We start from the raw sequence: 12,999 nt of genomic DNA on the forward strand, positions 1-12,999 counted from the left end.
CAACAAACTCATCTTAGGAATATTAGGATGGGTACCTACCCAAGGGGGTCACCTTTATGGTTTTAGGAGAAACATTTCACATGGATTCTTAAATTCCATTAATGACACCGACAAGGGAAGTCTCACTTACCTCGCTAACAATAGGAGAGCCAATCACAGGCCAGTAACATTTCATGGTTTCTCAATGTAATTGCAGAATGTTTAATCCCCATTGGTTCAATGGATTCCTAGTCCTTCCAGATAAAATATACTTCTCATGTGGAAGGAGCCCCTAAAATGTCTTCCCTTCAATTCCCCCCATAGCTGTACTTTAGGTTATGTTGCCCCTCCCATATCTGTAAGGGGAATCCTCAATTTCTCCCAATACTCCTCTGGCCTTCCAGTGAGAAGAAACATTTTCTCTGGAGAGGAAACGTTTTATGCAGTGATCCCTTCATAGACGGGATGGGGAATCTAAGTAATCTAAGATAATTAGGATGAACCCGTGTACTGGAGTCATGGATCAGATAACCAATGAGACCATTGATGTTATAGCAGAGCTGACAGCAGAAGTGTCTCCATCACCTAAGGTGGTGTCACAGAACTGCATGGCTGCTGACTATCTCTCGGAAGCTCAAGGTGGAGTCTACAATCTGGTGTCACATAGAGAGTGTTGTACATTTATTTTATATCATGAGGATCTCAGAAGGAGATATCTACACAAGGTAAAGGAGTTCCAACAGGCACCTGGGTGGGAGGAAGTGGGATCCATTGTCTTGGATGGGTTTAGTTGGAACTTGGTTGAGTAATATGGTGGGTTTCCTTCCTAAGCCATTAGTTGTTACTATAGTTGTGATAATAATTTTCTACATTGGTGTGGTTCTTTTTTTTACTGCCAGAGTTGATTGTACATTTTTTATGCACATGGTTAAATTCACATTTTTAGGCCAGATGATTATTTAAAACTCACAAACATTTTTTTTTTTCTCGAAACAGAGACTCTGGAGAATAAAATGTTGGTAGTTTTATTTCTTTTATGTCGGAGGATATTGGCACAATTTTTTTATCAAATGCACATTTTCTGTAAAAAAAAGAAGCACATTTCAAATAATTTTAGTGCCCACAAACACAATTTATTACCCAATTTATGTGATGAAATATAAAATATGAGGTTTGTGTCTTGTATATAGATACCAAACATGTCAAGCTCTAAAAATTGGATGAACTTGTGAAATGGTGACAAACATCAATACCAAAAATGTCCCATAGGTGACGCTCTAAAATCCTTTACAGGTCATCAGTTTAAATAATTATCCATGAATGATGTCCCTAGAGTTATTCCTCTCACTCTGGTGTGTGCAGCGATATGTAAGATGTGTCGTGTGATTGTTGTTTTCCTACATAACCGCACCCAACACTGGCATTTCGTATCTCTACACAGGAACTGGGGGGTGTACATTTTTTTTGTGTTTTTTTTTATTTACAGTGTGATACTTTAAGGTTGTTTTAACTTTTCCCTCAACTTCATTTCTATCACATAGGGGGTTGATAGCCCCTCATGTGATAGCATATTGCTGGTCACAGGTCCTCTTTAAGGAGACGTTAGACCCCTAATGTCACCTCTGTACCCCAAAAAAGATGGTCAAGCACAGATTTGAGTGAAAGGGTTACACTAATGTACATCTGCCAGATCTGTATCTGAGGAGACCATAAAAGCAGCATTAGAAAGAAATGTGAGCATGGCTTCAGTCAGGCGATGGTCCTGGTGGTCATGGTCTTGTTCTCCTTCAGGTCCTCTAACCTTGTAGATGGTGACATGGACTTGTTGTGTGGGAATGAGCAGGAGGGGCTCGGGGTTATCTTCTACCCAATGAGCTTGTTATGGATAAAAGATGAAAGTGTCTTCTGGGAATTTACAGGGATTTGGATGTTTAGAGAGTTACATAAGTGGGCGGGGCTGGTATTAATGAGGGGCGTGTCATATGGTAATCAGTTTCTTAGCATAGATGATATAAATGGTATAAATAGATCCTTGAAATGTAAACAATCTATCTCTTTTCTTCTGTTGGTAAAGTGTCACATATATATGATTAATAAAGTTGGATTTTATTTTCACCTCACAATACTGTGGTCTGGATTCTTCTACAACACATCCACCCAAAAATGTAATCTTCCAGTTATAGGAGTCTGGTGGAATGGGTGACAAGCTGATTGTATCTCTTAGGTCCCTTGTACATGGGGGGTCCAGCCCCTGTGTGTGCAATGCTGGCGATATAATACACCTGGTAGGCACAGGTACAGCGCCCACCCCCGCTGCCTGCAGCCTGTCAAAGTCTACACTACAGCTGGACTGGGCTAAATGCTGCACCACGTTTACCTCGTGTTTAGGGCACTCTGCGTTCAGGGAGAAATGCCCGTCATCCTGATCAGACAAAGCATAAAGCAGATGTAGACAGGTGCAGTCTTCTTCCTCCACTGTAGGTGGCGCCCAACCAGAGTGGGATCACAGCCTGGAGAGGAAGTCAGGGGAAACGTGGTCTCTCTGTGGGTTCCTGGACTCAGTGTGTAATAAAGGGTCCACTTGAGTCCTTGAGCCATTTTTTTAAGTTTTTTATTTTTTTTGTTTATATGTTTTAAAAATCATTTTATATCCTGAAGATTACTTAAAACCCCCAATATATTATATATCTATTGACAGCAGACACCCTAGAGATTAAAATGTTGGTAGTTCTAATTTATTTATGTTACATGATATTAGAGCAATGCTTTATAAAAGGCAAAATTTAAGTAAAAAAATACATTAAAGTTATTTCTTGGCACATAAATGCAATTTAACCTCTTAAGCTTCAGAAGGTCCCCCCCTCCCTCCTTCATGACCAGGGCATTTTTTACTATTCTGCACTGCGCTACTTTAACTGACAATTGCACGGTCATGCAGCGCTGTACCCAAATTAAGTTTACATCATTTTTTTCACAAAAAAAAAGATTTCATTTGGTGATATTTGCTAACTACTGGGGTTTCTATTTTTTATTATATAAATGATACATTTGGAAAAAAAAAAAACATTTTATACTTTCTATTATAAAAAAAATATCCAATAAAATCAAACTTTTTCATAAATTTAAGAAATATATATATATTTTTTTTTTTACCAAAGACATGTAGCAGAATACAATACAGTCTACAAACTATGGGATATATACTGGAATTTACACAGTTTTTACTTTCTGACTGCCTATCACATTTCTTGAAGTACTAAAATGCCACGGCAGTACATAAACCCCTAAAATGACCCCTTTTTGGAATGTAGACGCCCCAGAGATATTTGCTGAGAGACATGGTGAGTGCATGGAAGATTTTATTTATCGCAAAAAGGTTTTTGAATATGAAAAAAAAATAGTTTTTCTTTTTTGTACACAAAGTTGTCACTTTAATGAGATATTTCTCACACAAGCCATGGATATATGTGGCATTACACCCCAAAACACATTCTGCTACTTCTCCTGAGTATGGGGATACCACATGTGAGAGAGGTTTTGGCAGTCTAGCCACATACAGGTCCCCAAAATCCAATGACCACCTTCAGGCTTTCAAAGGGCGTATTTCTCTTCCTCACTACCTATCACAGTTTTGGAGGTCCTGAAATTCCAGGATAATACAAACACCCCACAAATCACCCCTTTTGGAAAGTAGACACCCCAAAGTATTTGATAAGAGGCATGGGGAGTATTTTGAAGATCTCATTTTTGTCACAAGGTTTTGAAAAATGAAAAAATAAAATAAAAAGTCCATGCGGCGGCCTGCCTGTGTGATATAGCGGCAGCAGCTGCTGCTCTCCCTGTCAGGCTTCACCAGTCCAGCACTGTGCAGAGGGATCATCCCATCCAAAGAGGGATCTCCATCCAGATGGATGATAAACACTGACATGTGGTTTGGATGAGTCTTTAAGTATCTGATTTTGTGAGTACATAAACGCATGTACATGGGAGTAAACACAACGCAATGTGACTCTGGGGACAAAACACAAGTTTGTCTCCTTTGATCCCCTGTCCTTCCCAATGCTAAAAAATGCACTGAGAACGCATGTAAACGCACATGTGGAAATTCATGAGAAACGTGCAGTTCCTGGTGTGACCGGACCCTTACAGGGAAAACTTTTATTTGGGGGTGACGTTTGGTGACAATGTGATCAGTTACACCCACTTATGTTTTATTTCACCATTACTTTTCTTTTATATCAGTGTTTTCACTTCAGTACGTGAAATAATCTGATATCTGAGGGAAATCTGAGAGCGATATGAAGACTTTGTGGCGTTATATTGTATGTTCATATGTCTGTGTGTACATCAGACCGAAAAGAGGGACAGAGAAATATGGAGTCCTACAAGGGGGAGTGATGGGAGATATGATAAAATACAATCTCATTACCTCCTCCGCTGATACTTCCAGCAACATCTCCTCTATAATTCCTCTCACATGGAGTGTCCTGTCTGTACCTCACTTCACTCCCTGTCTGTACCTCACTTCCTGTCTGTACCTCACTTCACTTCCTGTCTGTACCTCACTTCACTTCCTGTCTGTACCTCACTTCCTGTCTGTACCTCACTTCACTTCCTGTCTGTACCTCACTTCCCGCCTGTACCCTACATAACTTCCTGTCTGTACCTTACCTCACTTCCTGTCTTCCAGAGAGATTTCCTGTCTCTGTATAAGTGAGATCACCACCTTGTGGAGCTCAGAAGAACTGCAGCCACAAGAAGTATAAAATGAAGCTAAAACCAAACTGTGTACAATTAAAGAAAGATTTATTAACCTCTGGAAGGATTTACCCCCTTCATCTCCAGGGCTTGTTTTGCAATTCAGTACTGTGTTACTTTAACTACTTCAGTACCGGGAACTTTTACCTCCTTCCTGCCCAGGCTAGATTTCAGCTTTCAGAGCTGTCACACTTTGAATGACAATTACGCAGTCATGCAACACTGTAACCATTAGAATTTTTTATCATTTTTTCTCACACAAATAGAGCGTTGTTTTGGTGGTATTTAATCACCACTGGGTCTTTTATTGTTTGCTAAATAAATGAGAAACTACAGAAAATATTGAAAAAAAAGTTTTTCTTTTCTGTTACTGTTAAAAAATTTGGAAATGAATAATCTTCTTCAGAAGTTTAGGCCAAAATGTATTCTGCTACATTTTTGATGAAAATAATCCAAATCAGTGTACATTATTTAGTCTGTAGGATTGTTATAGAGTCCACAAACTGCTGTATGAGTAACTACTGAAAATCGATCAATTCTGATGTACTGACGGACAGTCTCATTTCTTGAGGGCTGAAAATGCCAGGACAGTACAAATACCCCCTCCCCCCACCCAAATTATCCCTTTTATAAAGTCCAAGGTATTTAGTAAGAGGCATGGCAAGTTTTTTTAAGTTGTAATTTTATGTCACAATTTTTGGGAAAATTAAAAAAAGTCACATTTTCTTTTAACATTCTGTCACCAGTGCAATACAGCATTGTCATTTAATGGGTGTGATGGTGATCAGGGACACTAACTGGTGACAGTATGTAAAAAAAGATAATAATATTAAAATAATATTTTTTTCCTTTTTATTACTTTTTTTTATACAATTTTTTTAAACACTGTTACCAGAGCAATACAGTGTTACCATAGTAACATTGTACTACTCTGGGGAAGTGATCTTGTTTATTTATTTATTTTTTTTTAGAAATTTTTATTGTTTATACCAGTACATTATACTAACCCAATCAACCATTTTTACTGACTGAAACAGATTAATTTGGTCTGTTTTGTTGTGATTAGCCTAATTGGTTACATTTAATCACGTGGTACAGATGGGCTGTGATTGGCCCTGTCTGTACCATGTGATCAGTGTGATCAATCACAGCTAGCTACACAATTGTACAAAATGGATGACATGGAAGTAAGCCATCCATTGTTTACAAATGTCATGTGATCTGCTGTGATTGGTCACAGTGATCACATGGTACAAGCAATGAGCTGGTACACTGATCAGTCATCGATGGATGCAGCAGAGAACACGGGCATATGATGATTCGGGTCTCAAGATTCGGGTCACATTTCTTGAGGCACTAAAATTTCAAGACAGTACAAACATCCCCCAAAGGACCCCTTTTTGGAAGATGTTTACTCAGAGACATGTGGAATCCATAGAAGATTTTTTTTTTGCCAATAAGTTGTTGGAAAAAGAAAAAAAATATATTTTTTGTCACACAAAGTTGTCACTTTAATGAGATATTTCTCACACAAGCCATGGATATATGTGGAATTACACCCCAAAACACATTCTGCTACTTCTCCTGAATATGAGGATAACACATGTGAGACTTTTTGGCAGCCCAGCCACATACAGGTCCCCAAAATCCAATGACCACCTTCAGGCTTTCAAGGCACATTGAGTTTCCTGACTACCTATCACATTTTCGGAGGCTCCTAAATGCTAGGTCTGTAAAACATCCCCTAAATGACCCCTTTTTGGAAAGTATACACCCCAAGGTAATTGCTGAGAGGAATGTTGAGTCGATGGAAGATCTTATTTTTTGCTACAAGTGTATTGTCATTGAAGTGCATGAAACACATTATTTTCTCCTATCTTTGCCTGGCCATTGCAGCAGAGAACACGGGGATATGATGAATCTGTGGACCAATATGACTGCAATTCATTTGTTTTTTGTAATGCTCATATTAAGGGTGAGGTCCAAAAGAGTCTTAAATTCAGAAATAGTGACAGGTTTCCACTCAAATGGCCTGGCAAGGTATGAGTTTGGGTTGGCGGCGATGTACTGGTCAGCATAAAGATTAGTTTGGTCCACAATCAAATTAAAGAGGTATTCGGTGAAAAACAGCTAAAAAAAAGTCAGGGGGGTTGTTAAATTGGCAGATTACATCTGAACCCTGAGCTGGGCTGTGAATGGGGGGAGGGTAATGGGTGCTGCTGAATCTGGAGGCAGCCAATTAGAGTTCACAAGCTCCTCTGAATGGGCTCTACAGGCCTGTGCTTGAAATCTTGGTGGCTGCGCTTGCACTCCGCTATTAGTGCCGGCCTCCTCACCAGCTTGTACTGCACTTCTGGGACTCTCCACATCACCATGGGATACTGCGGTGCTGGTGTGTAAAAGGCCAGGATGTACGAGGCCTCTGGAGCAGCGCTAGTACTGGCACTCTGCTGCATATGAGCATAACTCTGCTTTTCTAGCACCTCAGTAACCTGGGGTTGGGTACGTCTGATCTTAGCAGGGACATCTTCTCCATCATCTGAGCTCCCTGTCAGGGTGCCGCTGCTTTCCACAGGCTCATGTTCTGAGCCGGATTCTGATAGAGAGGATTCCCCTTCACTCTCATCTGTCATGTGCAGAATCCTGTAGGCCTCCTCACTAGTGGACCTTTCTTTGGACATTTTGGGCAGTAAATTTACAGGTACCTAGTGCGACTCACGGGAAAAAGAGCTCCTGGCTGTCAGTGATGGTTTGTGTGCTAGAAATAAGATTTACCTGCTAGTGCTGCAGAGATCAGGCCTGATCTTTCTAACACTGCAGTTTTGTGTACAATGTATCAGAGGTGGCAGTGATCAGAGAACGGGGCTGATCCCGCTAACACTGCATTTTTGGGGACACTATACTATTGGGGACACTGGTAAAGTTCTGTTTGTGATCAATATACCGATCCATGTTCAGACTCTATATCAATATTGGCGGTTATAGTGTGAGTTTGATAATGTTTCTGGCAATAAAGGAGTTAAATGTGGATGGCGATAGTGTGGCGGACAATCTGACGCTATCTGGGAGATACACTGACTGACTCTGACGTTATCTGAAGTCACTAGTGACACTAATACAGTGATCAGTGAAAATGCTGTACACTGTACTAATGACACTGTGAGAGGGCAGTGAAAGGGTTACCTGGAGGGCGATCAAGGGGTTAAATGTGCCTCACTAAGTGTGTGGAAGTGTAAATGTGCTGATTGGACTCACACAGGTCTGCTTTCTTCTCTCTCTGAACAGATAAGGGCTCAGAGAGAGAGAAGAACGGTGCAGTTCCTGTGTCTGTGATTACAAAACATTGACACGTCTGATCTGTGATTCCGTACAGCCAATCAGCAGGTCCAGGCTAAAAATCATTGGCTGGGACCTGCTGACCGACTTGTGCTGCACTGAATGACAGCACAGATGGGGTGGTGGGAGCGCCCCCTACCTGGAAATGCTGGATGTCATCTATGTACCTCATCCAGCACAGCGGGGCCGCTCAGCCGCAGTAAGAAGGCAGTGGGCGGTCCACAAGCAGTGAAAATGTCACCTATTGATCATTTTGGGTGCTGTAATTCTCCCAGTCTCATGGACACACACAGGATTTGTATCCTTTTACTACACACAACTTCATCTTTTATTTTGTACAAACAATGTGGTATTATATTTAGTGATGTCGCGAACCTAAAATTCGCGGTTCGCGAACGGCGAACGCGAACATCGGCAAATGTTCGCGAACCGGCGAACCGGGCGAACCGCCATAGACTTCAATAGGCAGGCGAATTTTAAAACACACAGGGACTCTTTCTGGCCACAATAGTGATGGAAAAGTTGTTTCAAGGGGACTAACACCTGGACTGTGGCATGCCGGAGAGGGATCACGCAAAAAAAAGTTCTTAAAAATTATAATTTTTTGATAGAGAGCCAATTATTGGAAAAATTAAAAAAAAATAAAAATAAAAAATTTCTTTGGATTTAGCATCTGGGGGGTCTAAAAAGTGTACCTGTGAAGTTTCTGCTCTGTAGCATGTCCAGAACCCCTAAAAAACAGCATTTTTCTTATATTTTCAGGAATATGGCTTCTCTGCGGCTGGCTTTTTCTCTTGCAGGCATTTAGCGGGCATTTTTTTAGGCAGGCATGTCATTTTTTGTATTTAGTGTCTGGGGGGTCTAAAAAGTGTACCTGTCAAGTTTCAGCTCTGTAGCATGTCCAGAACCCCTAAAAAACAGCATTTTTCTTATATTTTCAGGAATACGGCTTCTCTGCGGCTGTCTTTTTCTCTTGCAGGCATTTATCGGGCATTTTTTTAGGCAGGCATGTCATTTTTTGTATTTAGTGTCTGGGGGGTCACAAAAGTGTACCTGTCAAGTTTCAGCTCTGTAGCATGTCCAGAACCCCTAAAAAACAGCATTTTTCTTATATTTTCAGGAATACGGCTTCTCTGCGGCTGTCTTTTTCTCTTGCAGGCATTTATCGGGCATTTTTTTAGGCAGGCATGTCATTTTTTGTATTTAGTGTCTGGGGCGTCTAAAAAGTGTACCTGTCAAGTTTCAGCTCTGTAGCATGTCCAGAACCCCTAAAAAACAGCATTTTTCTTATATTTTCAGGAATACGGCTTCTCTGCGGCTGTCTTTTTCTCTTGCAGGCATTTTTCGGGCATTTTTTTAGGCAGGCATGTCATTTTTTGTATTTAGTGTCTGGGGGGTCTAAAAAGTGTACCTGTCAAGTTTCAGCTCTGTAGCATGTCCAGAACCCCTAAAAAACAGCATTTTTCTTATATTTTCAGGAATACGGCTTCTCTGCGGCTGTCTTTTTCTCTTGCAGGCATTTATCGGGCATTTTTTTAGGCAGGCATGTCATTTTTTGTATTTAGTGTCTGGGGGGTCTAAAAAGTGTACCTGTCAAGTTTCAGCTCTGTAGCATGTCCAGAACCCCTAAAAAAAAGCATTTTTCTTATATTTTCAGGAATACGGCTTCTCTGCGGCTGGCTTTTTCTCTTGCAGGCATATATATCAGTGGTGGGTGGGCAGTGGCACAGTACACTCTCTGTGGACCTGGCAGCAGTCACTGGCACCCAGGCAACTGCAATTTAAAAAATATATATATATATTTTTTTTACTTTGCAAGCTGCTGTGCCACTTTATATATCAGTGGTGGGTGGGCAGTGGCACAGTACACTCTCTGTGGACCTGACAGCAGTCACTGGCACCCAGGCAACTGCAATTTAAAAAAATATATATTTTTTTTTACTTTGCAAGCTGCTGTGCCACCTTATATATCAGTGGTGGGTGGGCACACAGTGGCACTGCAGTGGGCACAGTACACTCTGTGGACCTGACAGTCACTGGCAGCCCAGGCAACTGCAATAATAAAAAAATATTTTTTTTTTTCAATTTATTGCAACAAGATGCTGTGCCAACGTATATATATCAGTGGTGGGCAGTGCACTGCAGTGGGTACAGTGCACTCTGTGGACCTGACACAGCACTCACTGCAATTATGACAGAGGAAAAAAAAAATATTTTTTAAAATGCCAGGTACTGTGCCTGTGCCACCCGAAATGAGTGTGGTGTGCACACAGTACAGTCTGTGGTAGGTCTGTGGCCTCTCACACACAGCGGGCAGGCAACTGCAGTGTACAATAGATATATATAGATATATATATAAAGAAAAAAATCTATTACCTTACCAGCCCTTAAAAGGGCTTTTGGGGACACTATATATATATATATATATATGTATATATATAAATAAAAAAAATCCTCAATTACCAGCCCTTAAAAGGGCTTTTGGGGACACTAGATAGATATAGATATATATATATATATGAAGAAACAACTCAATTACCAGCCCTTAAAAGGGCTTTTGGGGACGCTAGGTATATATATATATATATATATATATATATGTATAAAAAAAAAAAAAAAAAACACAAATACCAGCCCTTAGAAGGGCTTTTTGGGGTGCTGATATTACAGCAGTAGTGGACCAAGAACACTGCAAGACCAGGAACACTGACTAACTGTCCCTAGCTTAACAGCAGCAGCAGCAGCAGCAGCTCTCCCTACTCTCACTACACACACTGCTTCAGAATGATCTAAGATGGATGCTGCCCTTGCTTATTTATAGGAGGTGGGAGGGTGTGGGAGGGAGGTACGCTGATTGGCTGGAAATGTGTCTGCTGACTGTAAAGTTCAGAGTCAAAGTTTGCCTCAATGATGTCTTATGGGGGGCGGACCGAACATCGCATATGTTCGCCGGCAGCGGCGAACGCGAACATGCTAAGTTCGCCGGAAACTGTTTGCCGGCGAACAGTTCTATACATCTCTAATTATATTGTGCTTTGTCTGCACTAACATTTATTGGAACGTATAGTTTACTGAAAATGTAGAACTGATAGAAAGTTGCACAAATATTGTGTGACCGAAAAAATTGCAACCACCATCTTTTTATTCTACAGGGCCTCTGCTTAAAAAAAATATATAAAATTTTGGTATTTTTTTTTAACTACCATCTACTCACTGTGCTATAGTCACACTGGAGGGGGAGGGGCAGTAGTGACAGTTTCTTCTTCTTTGTTCAGTCACAGGAGGGGGCAGGGTGGTGACCAATCTGAATTCCTTATACAGTGCAGAGAAAAGTGAGGTCACAACCTGGCTCTGCTGTCTAGCAGGGGGACATAAATAACATTTCGTTCCATTATGAAAGGCATCCGGTGCACCAATAATCCCCTGGGACATGCAAACAAACTGGGAAAACCCCAGGGGGCACATAAAAGCCGTCTTCTATTGATTATCATCACTCATGGATACTTGATAGTCCCCGGATCTCAAGTCCATTACTGTGAACCATTTACTGACTTGCAGGATAAGAGGTTCCCCAGTGTGAGGAGGAGTGTATTGATCTGGATCAGCTCTATGATTCACAGTTCTGTAATCAATACATATTCATACTCCACCATTTCTCTTTCTGATCACCACTATTGGACTCAACAATGATGGTTTTATCTTTCACTTTTTACACTCTCACACATCATCCAAATCTTAGGAAGGAGTCCATCGGAATCTCATTCTAGAAAGGGTGATCTCCGTTAGGTGAATAGAGTGCTGAATGCTTCGGATAGGTGACATAGGGGGAGGGGCAGTAGCTTATTTATGATCTGAGCAGTCCTTCATTCATCACCATGTAGCACAACCCTATAGGATCTGTAAGTAGCTGGGATCCCCCACCCTGCACAGCCAGACACCCCGAATCTTCCCTATATATAACACTGATATCTGTACACTGAGTGGCACTCCGTATAAAGATGTCAGTGTTATATATGCAGGTAGGTACCAGCACTCAGTGTACACATATCAGTCTTATACAGTATATAGGGAATAGCACTCACTATGTATATAGAAATCAGGGTTATTAGATATGGGATAGGGAATAGCACCTGGTGGATGGGCAATGGGCAGGAACACTCAGCCTTGCTGGTATACAGGTCCTTCTCAAAAAATGAGCATATTGTGATAAAGTTCATTATTTTCTGTAATGTACTGATAAACATTAGACTTTCATATATTTTAGATTCATTACACACAACTGAAGTAGTGCAAGCCTTTTATTGTTTTAATATTGATGATTTTGGCATACAGCTCATGAAAACCCAAAATTCCTATCTCAAAAAATTAGCATATCATGAAAAGGTTCTCTAGAAAAGCTATTAACCTAATCATCTGAATCAACTAATTAACTCTAAACACCTGCAAAAGATTCCTGAGGCTTTTAAAAACTTCCAGCCTGGTTCATTACTCAAAACCGCAATCATGGGTAAGACTGCCGAACTGACTGCTGTCCAGAAGTCATCATTGACACCCTCAAGCAAGAGGGTAAGACACAGAAAGAAATTTCTGAATGAATAGGCTGTTCCCAGAGTGCTGTATCAAGGCACCTCAGTGGGAAGTCTGTGGGAAGGAAAAAGTGTGGCAGAAAACGCTGCACAACGAGAAGAGGTGACCGGACCCTGAGGAAGATTGTGGAGAAGGACCGATTCCAGACCTTGGGGGACCTGCGGAAGCAGTGGACTGAGTCTGGAGTAGAAACATCTAGAGCCACCGTGTACAGGCGCGTGCAGGAAATGGGCTACAGGTGCCGCATTCCCCAGGTCAAGCCACTTTTGAACCAGAAACAGCGGCAGAAGCGCCTGACCTGGGCTACAGGGAAGCAGCACTGGACTGTTGCTCAGTGGT

At 41.1% G+C, this 12,999-nt stretch overlaps 3 protein-coding genes across 3 annotated transcripts in view; 1 reads left to right on the forward strand and 2 right to left on the reverse strand.

The window, feature by feature from the left end:
- The window catches only part of LOC309548369 (uncharacterized protein), a gene marked incomplete at its 3' end in the record, with an annotated part of 923,844 nt that overhangs the window by 519,648 nt on the left and 391,197 nt on the right, over positions 1 to 12,999 (reverse strand).
- The window catches only part of LOC309546816 (uncharacterized protein), a gene marked incomplete at both ends in the record, with an annotated part of 172,119 nt that overhangs the window by 104,913 nt on the left and 54,207 nt on the right, over positions 1 to 12,999 (forward strand). The gene's annotated exons all lie outside the window — the stretch shown is intronic.
- The window catches only part of LOC309547853 (uncharacterized protein), a gene marked incomplete at both ends in the record, with an annotated part of 29,976 nt that continues 28,527 nt past the window's right edge, over positions 11,551 to 12,999 (reverse strand). Inside the window, one exon of the mRNA XM_082247856.1 lies at positions 11,551 to 11,695. Within this exon, the coding sequence (XP_082103982.1) occupies positions 11,551 to 11,695 (145 nt within the window). The remainder of the gene's footprint in view (positions 11,696 to 12,999) is intronic.

Source organism: Pelophylax lessonae, assembly GCF_965119305.1.
Source record: "Pelophylax lessonae genome assembly, chromosome: 2".
Classification (NCBI taxonomy): domain Eukaryota; kingdom Metazoa; phylum Chordata; class Amphibia; order Anura; family Ranidae; genus Pelophylax; species Pelophylax lessonae.